Source organism: Phyllostomus hastatus, unplaced genomic scaffold, assembly GCF_019186645.2.
Source record: "Phyllostomus hastatus isolate PE091 unplaced genomic scaffold, TTU_PhHast_1.1 phas_scaffold_200, whole genome shotgun sequence".
In the NCBI taxonomy this organism is placed as follows: Eukaryota; Metazoa; Chordata; class Mammalia; order Chiroptera; family Phyllostomidae; genus Phyllostomus; species Phyllostomus hastatus.
In genome coordinates, this window is record NW_025334016.1 from 8115456 (window position 1) to 8132531 (window position 17076).

The 17076-nt window shown below is 37.6% G+C and overlaps 1 protein-coding gene across 1 annotated transcript in view; it reads left to right on the forward strand.

The window, feature by feature from the left end:
* Nucleotides 1-17076, forward strand: part of MAOA (monoamine oxidase A) — a 68942-nt gene that overhangs the window by 12713 nt on the left and 39153 nt on the right. Inside the window, exons 2-3 of the mRNA XM_045860451.1 lie at nucleotides 4022-4116; nucleotides 10248-10385. Coding sequence (XP_045716407.1) covers nucleotides 4022-4116; nucleotides 10248-10385 — 233 coding nt within the window. The remainder of the gene's footprint in view (nucleotides 1-4021; nucleotides 4117-10247; nucleotides 10386-17076) is intronic.

Below are 17076 nucleotides of genomic sequence, written 5' to 3' on the forward strand. Positions count from 1 at the left end.
ACCAGCCGCTGCTTGCATACTCAGGGTCCACCGCTTCGTTCTTGTGTACCCTGGATGGCTTACGCACCGAGTTCGCACCAAGTTCTCCCGGAACTCCGTGCCCCGCCCACCCGTGCCCACCCAGCTCCTCCTCTCCGCCCCTCGTACCGGTCTGGATGAACGGGTCTACTTCAACTTCTTGGCTGTCCAACTTCCATTCAAATAAATTCTCTATCAGTTCTGGGTGTTATTCTGGCTCTAAATTGTTGTTGTTCTAATCTTGGTTGTGCGTGGAGGTACGGTGCGTCCACCTATGCCTCCATCTTGCCGGAAGTCCCCTTGAAATCTTTATTGAAGATTTTTTTAAAGTTCATTTTATTGATTATACTATTACAGTTGTCCCATTTTTCCCTTTTATTCCCCTCCATGCTGCACCCCCTCCCACCAACATTTGTCCCCTTGGTTCATGTCCATGGGTCATACATAGAAGTTCTTTGGCTTCTCCATTTCTTATATTATTCTTAAATTCCCTCTCTCTATTTTGTACCTACCATTTATGTTTCTTATTCCCTGTACCTTTTCTCCCCATTCTTCCCCCTCCCACTCCACACTGATAACCTTCCATGTGATCTCCATATCTGTGATTCTGTTCCTGTTCTTTTTGTTTGCTTAGTTTGTTTTTGTTTTTGTTTTTGTTTTTGGGTTCAGTTGTTGATAGTTGTGAGTTTGTTGTAATTTTACTGTTCATAGTTTTGATCTTCTTTTATTAAGTAAGGCCCTTTAACATTTCATATAAAAAGGGCTTGGTGGCGATGAACACTTTTAACTTGACCTTATCTGGGAAACACTTTATCTGCCCTTCTATTCTAAATGATAGCTTTGCTAGATAGAGTCATCTTGGATGTAGGTCCTTGCCTTTCATGACTTTGAATACGTCTTTCCAGCCCTTCTTGCCTGCAAGATTTCTTTTGATAAATCAGCTTATAGTCTTATGGGAACTCCTTTGTAGGTAACTGTCTCCTTTTCCCTTGCAGCTTTTAAGATTCTCTCCTTATCGTTAATCTTGGGTAATTCAATTATGATGTGTCTTGAGGTTTTTAAATTTTATTCTCACCCAAGCACATGTTTGTTTATTTTAGAAAAAGGGGAAAGGAAGGAGAGAGAAAGGGAGAAAAACATTGATGTGAAAGAGAAACATTGATCAGCTGCCCCCTGTATGTGCCCTGACCAGGAATGGAACCCACAGGCTAGGCATATACCCTGAATGGGAATTAAATCTGTGTCCACTCATTCATTTTATGGGACAACACTCCAATCAACTGAGCCACACAGCCAGGGCCATTGTAGATGTTAAATCCTTCTTTTGGTACACTGTGTGGGTTAAATCATTTACTGTACCATTGCTATGGGAAGAGTAGCCATCTCAGGATGCTGGAGGCAGTGCAGAATCTGTGGGAACACAGTTTTCATGGGTAATGGTTTTAAGAAGCTGGAACTTGGTTCAAGGTTGCCACAGAAACCTCAAAATGCTGGCTGCCTACTCTCACCCAGGCTCTGCTGATACAATAATTAGGACTATCATTGCCTGAACTATCAAATGAGGTGTGCTTTTAGTAGAGTTGCTCTTTTTTTAAACCTCCATAATCCGTTAACCTACTTTAATTTGGTTTTTGTAAAATTCAAATGATTAAAGAGAGAGAAATCAGGAGAGGAATTGTATTGTTTTAAAGTCATCATCCCTATTTAAAACACTTAAGTTGCAAAATTCTTAAAAATTTGCCTCGCTATGATGTGCTATTTTCCTATTTTCTGGTTTTTGCATTTTGAATGTAGTCAGATTCTTTATCCCATACCACATATATGATAACCTCAAAATGACAATACCAGTACTAGTACCAATGAAATGGTTATTGAACAAAATGTTTGCTGTTCTTTTTTGTTTTTAAGATATATACCATTAGGAGTGACCTATCAAATTATCAGGTTTAAAAATCACTTAGAATAGTTCATCTCCTCTACCATTGTTATACCTGTGATTTAGGTATCATTTGTATCATTTTCCTAATATTATCCCTGGTGTCATTCTTTTTCCTCTTTCACTCTAAAGTTCTAACTAATGATTTTTTTCTCCTTGAAGTATTTATCTCTGTAGTCTGCTTCATATTTTTTGTAATAGAAGTATAAAGATAACTAGGTATAAAATACCATTAGAAGTAAAAAATGTATATTTAAAACTAAGTGTGTACACACATATATTTTCTTACTCTGTGAGCCGAGCAGGTCTAGAAGCAGTGACACCCCAAGTAACAATGGGGCACACCTCTTGGTTTCTAATAAAAGGAACAAAGGCTAATGGGAGAAATGGCTGGTTCTAGGATCAGGGCAGAGAGAAACAAGATGAGGCTAGAACATCTTGTAATGCCAGAAATTAAGGAAGTACACAGACACATAAATACAAAAGTATGGGAGCATGTCAGAGAGACACAGGAGACAATTGAAACAACTCCCAGTGACCAAAGCTGGAAGAATTTGAGCAACAAAATAGATAATGTGGTATTAGATTATAACTCAAGGTATAAAACAGCTATTTATGAGTCCATAGTCATATAAATATATTATTAAACACATAAATAAATGGGGGAAAAGAGACAAATCTCCTGAGCAGAAGAATTCAAAATAATTTATGTCCATACTTCATCCTCAAGGAACTAGGATATAACTCCCCAATTCTTTTTTTAATTTTTATTTTGAGGTTATTTTGATGTACAAGTATTATATCAAAGGAAGTGATTGTAAGGGAGTTTTAAGTTGAGAAAAGCACAGATATACTGAGATGTAGCCAGGGGAAGTTTCCAGGATTTAGTTAATATTCATTATTATTTTGTATTAGTTTTTAGATGTATAGCATAGTGATTCGACAATCATATACTTTACAAAGCAGTCCCTTAATATTTCCAGTCCCTACCTGGCACCATACATACTTATTACAATATTTTTGACTATATTTCCTATGCTGTACTTTATATTCCTGGGACTATCTTGTGGCTACCAACTTGTAGTTTTTGGTCCCTTTACCTTCTTCACCCAGCCCCCCAGGCCCTTCTGGCAACCATCAGTCTGTTCTCTGTATCTTCTAAAGTGTAGGTTGTGTAAAGACTTCTGTTCAAAGAGTATGGCATGGAAGTCAGGGGTAGCTTTTACAGTAGAAAAACCTGGCAAACAATAACTCAGCTAGTTGGTCAAGATTAACACCAATGATAAGTAATGTCAATAGCATGCACCTTTGATATAATGTTAATTCACAACATTTCCCCACTTTTCTGGTATTCGTATACTGGTTTAAAATCAAGCTTTTATGAAAGTTTTTATTTACAAGTGAAAACATGTTCTTAGCTTTAAGTGAATAAATTAAGTATAAAGCATAGTATCTACCTTTGGTAACTTTAAATGGAGTGGGGAAATCATGATCTGGCAAGCGTGTAATACAAGTATTACATCAAAGGAAGTGATTGTAAGGGAGTTTTAAGTTGAGAAAAGCACAGATATACTGAGATGTAGCCAGGGGAAGTTTCCAGGAAAACTTGCTCTTCTGTTTATACAATCAGGATTTCTGGAAGAGGTGCACAATAGACTGATTAAAGGTGCACCAAGTTCTCTTAAATGTGATTTGATTATTTTTGAACTACAAAATATATATTTAAAAAATTATTATACTTTGCTCAACCATCCTTTGATAGATAATATATAATTATATATAATTATATAATATATAATATATAATATATAATATAACACATAATATAATATATAATTATATGTAATAATATATATTTATATTTTATATATCTTTATATAATATATAATATAGATTATAAAATTAATCACAGTGCAGTCAGAATATATTAAAAAGACAGAGAAAAATCAATGGATTCTGTATGATACCCTGCATTAATTTTATGTGTAGATCTGATTAAATCTTGGATGTTTCATGTTTAGATGTTAATGTGTTCCTTGAGGCTGTTTCTCTTTTTTTTCCTTTTAGGATTATCTGCAGCTAAATTGTTAGCTGAACTTGAAGTTAGCGTTTTGGTTTTAGAAGCCCGGGACAGAGTTGGAGGTAGAACATACACTGTAAGAGTAAGTAATTTAAATACTTATATATAATATCTAACACAAACGAGAAGCAGGATCCTTGAAAGACACAGAGCTAGAAGAGATCTCAAAAGTTCATGCAGTGAAACCATTTGTCCTCCATAACCCTAAACTACTCCATCAAATAAGTATCCTTTCTTTTCAATAAGCACTCACCAAAAGTCTGACAGTCTCTGACTTTCAGGAGCTTATATTCTAATGAAGAACATAAATGTGAACAAATAGCTTTAGCACAATATCAAAATTTCTATACTAGAGACCTGAATAGAGGATGTAGTGTCTCAGGGTGGGGTTCCAGTTTGACCCAACTCAAAAAGTAACTATATACCCATGACATAAGTGCACTTAGTTTAGGTTCCTCGTTTATTTATCCAAGGATACAAAACTTAAAAGAAGCGTAGCTGCAGTGAGAAGAAACAAATGTAGCATATTTTTGCATAACTTTTTCCTTGATCTTTGTTCCCTGAATGATATGCTGCTGCCAGAGACACTTTTTGATCAGGTGGAGTCAGCTAGATGTGACAAGAAACTCAGTTTTCACTACATCACTGCGTTTTATACAGCATACCTTGTTTTATTTGTACCTTGTAGACATTGCATTTTTTTATGAATTGAAGGTAACAATCTCCACCAGCAAAATGTTTATTACTTGCTGAAGGCTCAGATGATGGTTAGCATTTTTTAGCAGTATAGTATTTTAAAATTACAGAATGTACATTGTTTTTTAGACACAATGCTATTACGCACACAATAGACTACACTGTAGTATAAACATAACTTTTACATGCACTAAGACTGAAAAATTGTGTGAGTCCCTTTATTGGATATTTGCTTCATTGCTGTAGTCTGGAACCAAACCTGCTATCTCTCCAAGATTTGCCTGTACTTGGGATTATATCACCATTCTGGAAAAATACACACTAAATATCGATGACTACTATTCAAGGAAATGGATGCTGGTGGTTGAATCTGTGGCAGCAGATGAAAGTATACACCTAGATGACATAGGGTGGGAAGGAAATAGGGCCAAAGTTGGAAGTTTTGGGAGCATGCAGATTTAAGAGGGGCAGAGGCACAGGGGGACCATATTAGAACAGTGCCATGCAAATCAGTACAGGAAAGAGGGAGGTATGCTAAATAGTCAAATACCATCAGCATTTGATATACGATGAAGACTGAAAAGACCCTTGTTTTTGACAGTTAGAAGTCATTTATAAGACTCTTTGTTAGAGCACACAAATAGAGTATTAAAGGCTGGAGATTGGCTGTAAGGACAAAATTAAAATGTTAAAGTGACTGGAAGGAGAGGAAACATCTAACTAGAAGATGTGTCAGACTTAGAACAGAATGGCTCACATCATGATAATAAAAATGGCTTAAGCAATACAAACATTCAGTTATTTTACATAAGAAGTCTGGTGGTAGTTAGTTCAGTCTAGTGCAGGGGTTGGACTTTGTCATCAAAATTATGCTCTTTTAGTTTTTCTCCTCATTGTTTATATGTTGACTTATTGCCAGTGGTAACAAGATGGATGCTGCATCTCTGAGCATCAAGTCCTCATTTAAGGCAGGAAATAGCATGAAGAGGTGGCCAAGTTACCTGCCACTAAGTTTTTCCTTTACTCCAAGACCCCAAGAGACATTTGCTTGAGTTCTATTGGTCAGAGTTGGAGTACTTAGCTACCCTTAGCTGCTAAGAAGCTTGGGAAAGCAAGTATTTACCATTTTCAAGATGCATAATAAAAGCAGGCATGGGAAGGAGAATTTGAATGGGTATGGAATAGCCAAAGAGCAACATCTAAACTAAGATATTATACCAGCTGTTTCAGTCACACCATGCTATGCTCCCCTCTGTCATTTGCTTCCTACATTTTTAGATGTACAGGGGTGTATTATGGGTCTATTTTCACTTTGTTCAGCTCTAAGACTGATCTACAGCCTTAGTTTTCAAAGTGTTCTATAGGCCCCTAGCTTCAGAATCACCTTGGGGCTTGATGCAAATACAGAATCTTAGGACGTGTCTCAGACCTGCTGAAGCTGAATCTGCATTTTATCAGGGAATACTACAGAAATGCTCCTCTATCATGTATATTTACTTTTTGCTTACTTGCTTTAAATTAATGTATATCCAGAATAATTGTATCTGGAGAATTTCTCAGTACTTCCTCAGCTGTAGTCCACTGGAAAGCTATTGGTCTGGGGGTGAGGAGACTGGGATTCTGGCCCCTGTACTGGCTTGACACACTGTCTTACCTTGGGTAAGTCTTATTAGTTCTTTTACATCTCATTTTTCTCATCTGAGCAGTGAGATTCAATTTAAATGTACTTGAAGCTCCCTTCCAACTCAAATTCTAATTGAAGGCAAGTGTTTGTAGTTAAAAAGAAAGATTGCATATTCTGCCTGTACAACCTCATTAGATATGATTGTCCTGTCATTTTCTGGAAAATGTTTCTTCATTTTTGAGATAGTTATTAAGTTGTCCCTTAGCCCTACTTTTCTTATCTCTAAAACCTTTTGGTTATTAAATAAGAACATCAGGCATGTTGCAGATTTTCAGTTAAGAATAAATTTCTTTGTATAAGGGAAATGAGAATTCTAATATGTTATTGACACAGGCTGCTTTTTCATGCTGCATAGTTTATATATGTTGACACTATACAGGAACTGTATATTGTGTATTGATCATGATATTATAACATACCTTAGGTATATAAGAAAGGAACTCTGACATGTTTGGAAACTAGAATTTAATGTTTAAAAGATTTCAAATGAATAGAAAAAAAGAGGGCTTTAGGAAGCAGGAAAAGAAATGGGATTTAATAAGAAACTGAAATGAATAATATCATAATTGCTTTTAATAGTATAAGCAATTAGGATTACTTGGTGAGGAAATGACATCAAAGTTACTCTGGATCTTTAAGTACTGAAATGTCAAATTTAATATTGTCACTTGGCAGCTGTTCACATAGGTCTTCTATTAGTTCAGAACTTTCCAATTTTTTTTCTCATGTGATTCTTCTATAATTCTCAAGAACTAAATTAATTAAGTTGAAATGCCTGCAGGGCTACCAAAGGAATGATGTATTTGTTTTCTAATAAGGTTCCATGTTTGTGGACTCTTCAAAGGCTGTGTAATGAAGTTGAAATCAAGACCCTAAAAGACTGAGGGGCAACACGTCAGTCACTCTGCCCTCAGCAGTCAAGTTTAAGCACTGTAGGGCAGGGCTGAATCCCTCCTGGGGTGAGGGGTATCCTTATCCCTCAGGCTGCTGCTGCTCGGAGGGGAGTGGTCTGCCTGAGCAGGATGGTTGCAGGTTGGTTCAGCACTGGGATCCAGCAACGACTCTCTTAGTTCTCTCCCCAAGGCCACCAACCCCAGTCTCTCTTCAAGCATCTGTAGTCCACTCTGTCCCTCCCATTTGTCAGGGATCTACTGTCTCTGGCTATCTCCTTTGGTTGTTAATCTGGTCTCTCTGCACTCAGCAGTCAGGCTTAAGCACCACAGGGCCAGGGCAGATACCCTCCAAGGGTCAGGGCTATTGTTTCCCCTCAGGCTCCTGCCTCTCTGAGGGGAATGGTCTGCCTGAACACACTGGCTGCTGTAGTATCCGGTATGGCTCATACCGGGGTATGAGTTCATATGAGTCACCAGGACCCTGGTGTCTATTTTCTCGGTTCTCTCCCCCAAGCTTCAGTCCTTAGTCTCTCCTCAGGCATAACCAGCCCACTCTGCCCCTGCTGTTGCCAGAGCCCAGGGTAAGTGGCTGCAAATGAAAAGTTGTGTGTTGGTGCTTTAAAACACTCTTGCATCTCTGGCCATCTGTCTCTACAGCCTTGCCACTTTTTGTTGCTGGTTGATATCTGTGTCCTTTTTGGGCTCTGGTGCTCTAGGCTGGGAATCCTACTTAGGGTTAGACCCCACTCTTCCCAGGGGAGCCCAGGGTAAGTGGCTGCAAATGAAAAGTTATGTGTTGGTGCTTTAAAACACTCTTGCATCTCTGGCCATCTGTTTCTACAGCCTTGCCACTTTTTGTTGCTGGTTGATATCTATGTCCTTTTTGGGCTCTGGTGCTCTAGGCTGGGAATCCTACTTAGGGTTAGACCCCATTCTTCCCAGGGGGATCTAACTGGTCACTTAATTATCCCTCTGGTACTGCTGCCTATGGACACCCAGCCAGCTCTCTTGAGTCTCCACCGCACTTCATACCAATCACATTTTGAAGCATATATGAAATGCATATATTATAAGAAAAATATAATTTATTGAAATTAACACCTAGTTAAAAAGACACAGAAAATATGAGTAGTGCTTTTGCCTCAAAATAAATCGAATCTGTAGTTTATTTTCCCATAATGAAAATGCTAAGCCTAGATAGTTCTACAGCTCTATAGCTATCTAGGCTTAGTGTCCTACCTAATGTTCAAAGAGTTCATTCAGTTTATAAACAAACCCTTCTAGAGAACAGAAGAAAGTATGATTATTAACTTATGAGACTAGCAATACTCTAAGGCAGAAAAAACAGACAAGGGCTGTAGAAGAAAAGAGAATCATGGGATGATCTCAATCTCATTTGTGAATATAGATGCAAAAATCTTAAACAATATGTTAGCAAAGCAAATCCTACAATATAAAGATAATATGAGGTCGGGTTACTCCAGGAAGCCGAGGTTGAATAATACTAGACAATATTCTGGAAATAACAGGTTAGGTAAATTATACAACCCTTCTACGCCTGGAATGGAAAGATTGACCTACTTTTCTCCTCACTGGTGCATTGGGGAGGGAGGAGTTTGCTGACTACTGAAGAAGCAAGTAAGAGGCTGAATAGTACTTTCAAAACTTTTACAAAGGTAGGACAACTAAAGGTCAAGCCCAAAGTTCATAAAAGTGTATGTGTGTGGAGAGAAGTGTTGGTAAACTGCTCACACTTTGGGTTGGACTCTGTCCTAGCACTAAGGGCAAACTGCAAAAGGACTAGGCCATGAGTACATTCGACCTGGCTTCACATCATTCAGGCACAGAATATGCAATAAAGTTATCAGGTATTGTTAGTGAACCCAGGTGCTGGGCAGAAGCGGACATAAATTTTCTCTAAGAAAGATATTATCCTCCTAGGATTAAAATTATTTCCAGTTTTTCAGATTCAACAAATGGCATGTAATAAAAAATAATCAGGCAAACAAGAGGAGGCAACATGAATGAGAACTCGTAGAAACAGACCTGTAAAAAGTTATTATAAACACATGGAGGAATTATAACTCACCAGTATTTAATTTATTGATTAATTCATTAGGTAATGTGTTAATAAAAAAGCTGGAAAAATGCAGAACTGCATTTAAGAGGGGAAAAGTAAACTTCAGTTTAAGAAAAAAGGCTTGTATATTTATAAACTAATTTGTTAGGTATATGAATCTTTTTAATATGTTTTTGTACTCTTTTCCTATGATACATTCTTCCCTGTGTTTTAAAATAAGATCAATAGCCCATCAGTGTGGGCTAATTTGAGATTTCATCTGTTGGAAAACAGAATTAGGCATAAGAAATCCCTAGGTGGTCCCTGCAGCAGCAACCCCAAAGAAAAACATGGAAAATAACCTAAGTGCTTTAAAATGGTTCTAGCTTGGCAGGATGTACTACAGTGTTCTTTATTCCTTTTTAAAAAGGTTTTATTTACTCTTAGGGGAAGGGAGGGAGAAAGAAAGGGAGAGAAACATCAGTGTGTGATTGCCTCCCATGTGTTCCCCACTGGGGACCTGGCCTGCAGCCCAGGTATGTGCCCTAACTGGGAATTGAACCAGCAACCCTTTGGTTTGCAGGCCAGTGCTCAATCCACTGAGCTACACCAGCCAGAGCAAGTGTTCTTTATTTTTTATGTATGCTGTTGTTGAAATGGCCTCACTGATAACTATGCAAATAGGGTTGTTTGGTAATGAATGTCATAGAGAGTTGTGCCCAGTTCTTGAGTAGAATAGAAAGGGTTGTTCTTTTCAATTGCATTTCATCAGAGAGATGTAAGGCACATTTAAGTTGTAAAAAGTAAATGTTTTACTATAAGACAACCTTCTTTTTCAAGTTCTAACTAAAGTCTTTTTAACACTTTTTCTCTTTCTACAGAATGAACATGTTGATTACGTAGATGTTGGCGGGGCTTATGTTGGACCCACCCAGAACAGGATCTTAAGGTTATCTAAGGAACTGGGTTTAAAAACTTACAAAGTGAATGTAAACGAGCGTGTTGTACAATATATTAAGGTAAGCCTGATATTTTATTCAAGAGACCAATGGGGGAGTATTGTATTTGGGGAAAAGTTTGGTTTTGTTTTGAGTTGTTTGTTTTTCTCAAAACAGTCATAAAAATTGGTTCTTGGCTTTAAAGTAGTATTCTGCCTTTACTGGAAGTGGTCAGGCCTCAGCTTAGCCCTCCTCCACATAACCCACTGAGGTACTTGAAAGCTGCACCCCCACCCCAGTCCAACTGGAGTAGGATGGAAAGCTCTGTTTCCTTTCCTCCCCTCTGGAGCCAAGGGGAGGGTGCCTGCGACACACACACACACACACACACACACACACACACACACACACACACACACACACACCCCTCCTAGCAGCCCACGGCAGCCCTTAAGGCACCTGTGATACAGTTCTAATGCCCCTAGAAACACAATAGTTTGAAGCCACTTTTTAAATACTGACAAGGTTATTCATTCTCCTTCTTACCTGACATTTCTTTACATGCCTTGGTAATTTCTTCCACACCTAGCCTTGACTCTGGCAAAGTCTAGCCAGGTCGTGTAGTTTCCTACTGTTTAAACAAGTGATTGTTTAACTTCTAAATGCTGATATCCACTAAAGGAACAGCTGCTCTTGGCAGTGTTATTTTTTTTTAGTGAAGCCAAACAGAGCTGCTGGAGTGTGGAAATATGTCTTGAGAAGTCATGTTTCCAATCTGTCGTTGTAGCCCACTTCCTGGAATGAGAATCACTAGGCCAAGGGCCACTTACTCATTGTAATGCCATGATTCCTATGCCAATAACTACATCACTTCTCAATAGACACAGCTATCTTCCACTAACATCCAGGCAATCAGGTGTGTCTGGTGTCTCCCCAGCCTTTTGGAGGTGAGAGTTAAAGATACCTGTGATGTATGCATACCAATGCTCAATCAGGAATCTTGGAAAACTGATAGCCAGGTAGTTTGGGATGCTTGGGAGAGTCTAGCAGTCATACAAGGGAAAAAACAAACCAGTAACCTTTGGAAAAACTGTGGGTTCAGAGGTCAATGAAGGAATAAAGAAAGCATAAAAACTTATATAAAGTGTTGAGCATTATTGGCTTCAATAGTCATAATCAAGAGGGAAAAATCCCCTTGCTTCCCCATTTTCTCCTTTCTGCATGGCATGGTGTTTCTCCAGACTAGTAAGTAATAACAACAGTAAGAATAATAGCAGTTAACATATTGAGTACTATTATGTGTATTAGCACATTTAATATTGGAAGACAGACCAAATCCTTTGCACTCAAGTATTTAAGTAAACAGTCTTGTAAATTCACTCTCCAGTCTGGTTGAGAAGCAAATGAAGCTGATGATTATCCTAGAATCTGAGCAGACTCATGCTTATAATCTCTTCCTCTGTAACTTTCATGTGCTGAGAGATTTAAAAAAATTATCTGGAACCTCACAATAAACACCTAAGAGCTTTTTATACATCAACTCATTAAATGCTTAGTTCTACCCTGCTGGGCAGGCATGGTTATCCCCTTTTTACACAGGAGAAAACTGAGGTTCAGAGTTGTAAATTGACTTGAGGGGACTATGTAACTAGTAACAGTCTGCCTACCCACTGACTGCATGCTCTTAGTGATCCCAATATGTGATGTAGGAAATAAAGCTCAGGGTCCTGAATGAAATATACAGGCTCTCCAATCTTTTCTGTGGCTGAACACATATCCATTGTAAGGTATCTCACCATCTATTTCACTGAAGCCCAGCTCAGGCAAGGAATAGATACAGTTATTGAAAGAGCAAATATCTTTCCCTTACTCTTTTCCCAGTCCCATGTTCCTTTATAAACATTTTGAGAGGGAAAAACTGAAAATTTGTAGCTATGTCCTCCAACTAAGTATGTTAATCTCCCAGCTGTGGACACTCTAAAATGTGATACTAAGGTGAGATTTTTGAAAACATCACCCAGCCAAGTTTTGTAATAATTTAACTCATTGTTCCTGATGGAGGCGGGGGTGGGAGTAAAATGAGAAAATGATATTTGGGAATTTTGCCTTTGCTTTGAAAGTTATCAACAAATCATGGCATGTTGCTCAGCCTTGTTGACAGGACCTTAATGAGTTAAGCATCATTAGCTTAGGCTTTCTGACACCTCTGGAATTTACTGGGCTTCATGGTGAATGCTGCATTCAAAGGTCTAGTTCTAATTATTCCATGCTTTGTCAGGGTCCTGCTGCAAGTATTAGTAGAAAATGAACTTGTGGAAAAACTTAAGGAAATGCTACGTCAAATGCCTAAGTAAGGAAAGGGAAATGTTAAGAGTAGCATTCAGGGTCACTTTCTTTGTTGCTGCTACTGAGCCCCTCTCTCTCTAAGGTTAGGGCCACACATCCCTGATAGTCCTGTTCCAAAGAAACAGCTTTCTATAGAGCAGAGCTACTCAACTGCCACCATGTTTTTCTTCAACAAAAATATAAGTATAGCTGAGCTGTCACATAACCTACTGGAAAAAGCATCTTGTGGCATGGGACTTGGTAGCCAGAGGCTGCATTCAAGAATTATTAGGCATTATTAACCTCTGAATCTTTGTCATTGCATGGCCATGCATGTCAGTACAATAGAAATAATGTTCTGTCATAATTATCGAACATGCAGCATGTGGCAGGCTTGGTGCTAAGACTGCTGCTTAACCTGAACTTTGGACAACAAAGAGCACACTGAAATAGTGGCCACAGTGATTGATCCCTCAAGGTCAACAGCACTCCTGTAGTAATAACAACCCAAGATCACCTTTATTAAGATCCTTGTATGTTCCACACTCTGTGCCAGGGTCTTTGCCTCCATCATCTTACTGAACCCTCACAAGGACCCTAAGGCAGGGGCTGTAGCCCCAATTCTCAGAAACAGGCTGAAGGTCAGAGGCCAAATAACCTACTCAAGCAAGTAAGGGCCACAGAGCTGAAATTTAGGTCAAGGCTTTTCTACTTTCCCATGTTGTCTCTTCTTATGCCAGATTCCCATGTCATGACTTTGAACTCCATGAAGTTGCCTTTGTGCTGGTCCTGGTCTTCTTTGAGGACTCTCTTCTAAGAATCATTCTGTGATCTTCATCATGTCCCTGAAGACAGTGCCGGGGATCATATTGCTCAGTCCTTTGGCCTTTGAGCCTGGAAGAGCAGTGTAGCTATCTGCCATAACACAATCATTGTGTCTTGATTATTGTGATTGATGTAGTAACTGGAAAACACTCATTTAAGTTCTGGATAATGAATGTTGAAGCTCTATTTTGAATGATAGTATGTAGAAGTAAACACATATTTAAGATGCTAAACACTTTTTTTTCATTTAAGATATAATCTCACCTAACAAAAAGATGGAGAATATAAATAACATTCAACCATCCTCTCACATACTGTAACCTGCCAAAGAACACATATTTTCAACCAAGGTAGATGGAAATATTAAGGTAAAAAGTAGTGGATTGGTTTGCATTTATTTTAACAGAATGAGTGCTTCATTTCTGGTAGTATTTCTGATAATATCATATTATTTCAGCAATGATAAATACTCAGTGTAATGGATACTTTTATGGTAACCAAGAAACTATAAAGGGAACAGGCCGGATTAGAGAAAAGCAGAAAGATATTCAGTTAAATATTCCAGGTAAGATTGCTAATAAACTGCCTAGCAAAATACAAGTCTCCTTATTTAAAACTATCTTAACATTCACTGTTCTGCCACTTCTAAGAAAAGAAAAAGGACTTTTCCCCAGAACGATAGTGTGTTGGGTTAATAATGCAAATTATATTATTCTCTCATAACAACCCTGGCTTCAGTAATATAATACAGTAATTCTATTATTTTTATTTTTTAACTTTTCCTATAATATTTATTTTTTAAATATATACTCTTTGTTATAATTCTTCCATTACCATTTAGTCCCCTAATAACCCCTTCTCTCAGTAATCGCCATACTGTTGTCCATGTCCATGAGTCCCCTTTCCTTTTTACTCAATCCCTTCATCCCCAATCCCTCCCCAACTAGCTGTCATCTGTTCTCCATCTATAAATTGGTTTTTGTTTTGCTTGTTCAGTTCAGTTTGTTTGTTAGATTCCACATATGAGTGAAATCATATGGTATTTGTCTTTCTCTGACTCACTTAATTTACTTAGCATCATGTTCTCTAGGTCCATCCATACTATTGCAAAGGGTAAAATTTTCTTCTTTTTTCAAGGCCAAGTAGAATTCCATTGTGTAAATGTCCCACAGTTGTTTTATCCACTCCTATACTCATGGACACTTGGGCTACTTCCATATCCTGGTGATTGTAAATAACACTGCAATGAACAGAGGGGTGCTTGCATTCTTTTGAATGAGTGTTTTAAGTTCCTTCTGCTCTAGTCCCAGAAGTGGGATCACTGGGTTAAATCCATTTTTAATTTTTTGAAGTATCCCCATACTGTTTTCCACAGTGTCTGTACCTGTCTGTATTACCACCAACAGTGCAAAAGTGTTCCCCTTTCTCCATATCCTCACCACACTTGTTGGTTGTTCATTTATTGATGATAGCTATTCTGATAGATGTGAGATAGTATCTCATTGTGTTTTTAATTTGCATTTCTCTGATGATTAATGATGTTGAGCATCTTTTCATATGTCTATTAGCCATCTGTATGTCCTGTTTGGAGAAGTGTCTTCTCAGGTCCTTTGCTTATTTTTTTAATTGGGTTGTTTGTTTTTTTGGTGTTGAGTTTTGTAAGTACTTTATAAATTTTGGATAGGAACTCCCTATCAGACATATCAGTGAATATGTTCTCCCACTCTGTGGGTCATCTTTTTATTTTGTTGATGATTTCCTTTGCTGTATAAAAACTTTTTAGTTTGATAAAGTCCCATTTTTTCCTTTTGTTTCCCTTGCCTGGGATATATCCGATAAAATATTTCTACAAGCAATGTCTGAGATTTTGCTGCCTGTCTTCTACAATTTTTATGGTTTTGGGTCTAACATTTGTGTCTTGGATCTATTTTGAATTTATTCTTGCGTATGGTGTGAGAAGGTGGTCTAGTTTCACTTTTCTGCATGCATCTGTCCAATTTTCCAAACACCATTTATTGATGAAACTATCTTTAGCCAATTATATGTGTTTGTTTCCTCTGTCAAATATGAATTGACTATAAAGTATGGGTTTATTTCTGGGCTCTCTGTTCTGTTCCATTTATCCGTTTGTCTGTTTTTATGCCAGTACCAAGCTGTTTGATTCCTATGGCCTTGTAGTATAGTTTGATATTAGGTAGCATGGTTCCTCCAATTTTGTTCTTCTTTTTCAGGATTGCTGTTGCTATGCAGGGCTTTTTGTGGTTCCATATATTTTTAAAATATTTGTTCTACTTCTGTGAAATATGTCACTGGAATCTTGACAGGAATTGTATTGAATCTATAGATTGCTTTGGGTAGTATAGACATTTTAATGATGTTAATTCATCCTGTCTATAAACATAGTATGTGCTTCCACCTATTTGTATATTCCTCAATTTATTTCTACAGCGTCTTATAATTTTCCACATAAAGGTTTTTTACATCATTGATCAGGATTATTTCTAGGTATTATATTCTTTTTTTTAAAGATTTTATTTATTTATTCTTAGAGAGGGAAGGGAGGGAGAAAGAGAGAGAGAGAGAAACATCAATGTGCAGTTGCTGGGGGTCATGGCCTGCAACCCAGGCATGTACCCTGACTGGGGTATTATATTCTTTATGTAGCAATTGTGAATGGGATTGTTTTCTTAATTTCTCTTTCTGTTAGTTCGTTATTGGCATATAAAAATGCAACTGATTTCTGGATATAAATTTTGTCTTCTGATACTTTGATGAATTCATTTATCAGTCCTGGTAGTTTCTTGGTGAAATCTTTTGTGTTCTATATGTACAGTATCATGTCATCTGCAAATAAAGACAGTTTTACTTCTTCCTTTCCAATTTGGATGCCTTTTATTTCTTTTTTAAAAGATTTTATTTATTTGTTTTTAGAGAGAGGGGAAGGGAAGGAGAAATAGAGGGAAAGAAACATCAATGTGTGGTTGCCTCTCACATACCTCCTGTTGGGGACCTGGCCTGCAACTCAGGCATGTGCCCTCACTGGGAATTGAACAGTTTTCCTGTTTAGGTAGGTTCCCTCTATTCCTACATTGCTGAGAGTTTTTATCATAAGTGCATGCTGGATTTTATCAAAAGGTTTTTCTGCATCTAGTGAAATAATCATGTGGTTGTCATTCATCATTTTGTTTATGTGGTGAATCACACTTTTTTGATTTATGAATGTTGTACCACCTTTGCATTCCTGGAATAAATCCCACTTGATCATGGTGTGTAATCTTTTAAAGCATTGCTGATTCGGTTTGCTAATATTTTGTTGAGGATTTTAGCATTTATGTTCATCAGTGATATCGGCCTATAATTTTCTTTCTTTGTAGTGTCTTTATCTGGTTTTGGAATTAGCATAATGCTGCCCTCATAAAATGAGTTTGGGAGCCTTCTGTTCTCTTGAATTTTATGAAATATTTTGAGAAGGAGTGGTGTTAGTTCTCAGAATATTTGGTAAAGTTCACCAGTGAAGCCATCTGGTCCAGGACTATCATTTGTTGGGAGTTTTTTTTTATATTACTGCTTCAATTTTACTAAGTGTAAACTGTCTGTTAAGATTCTTTGATTCTTCCTGATT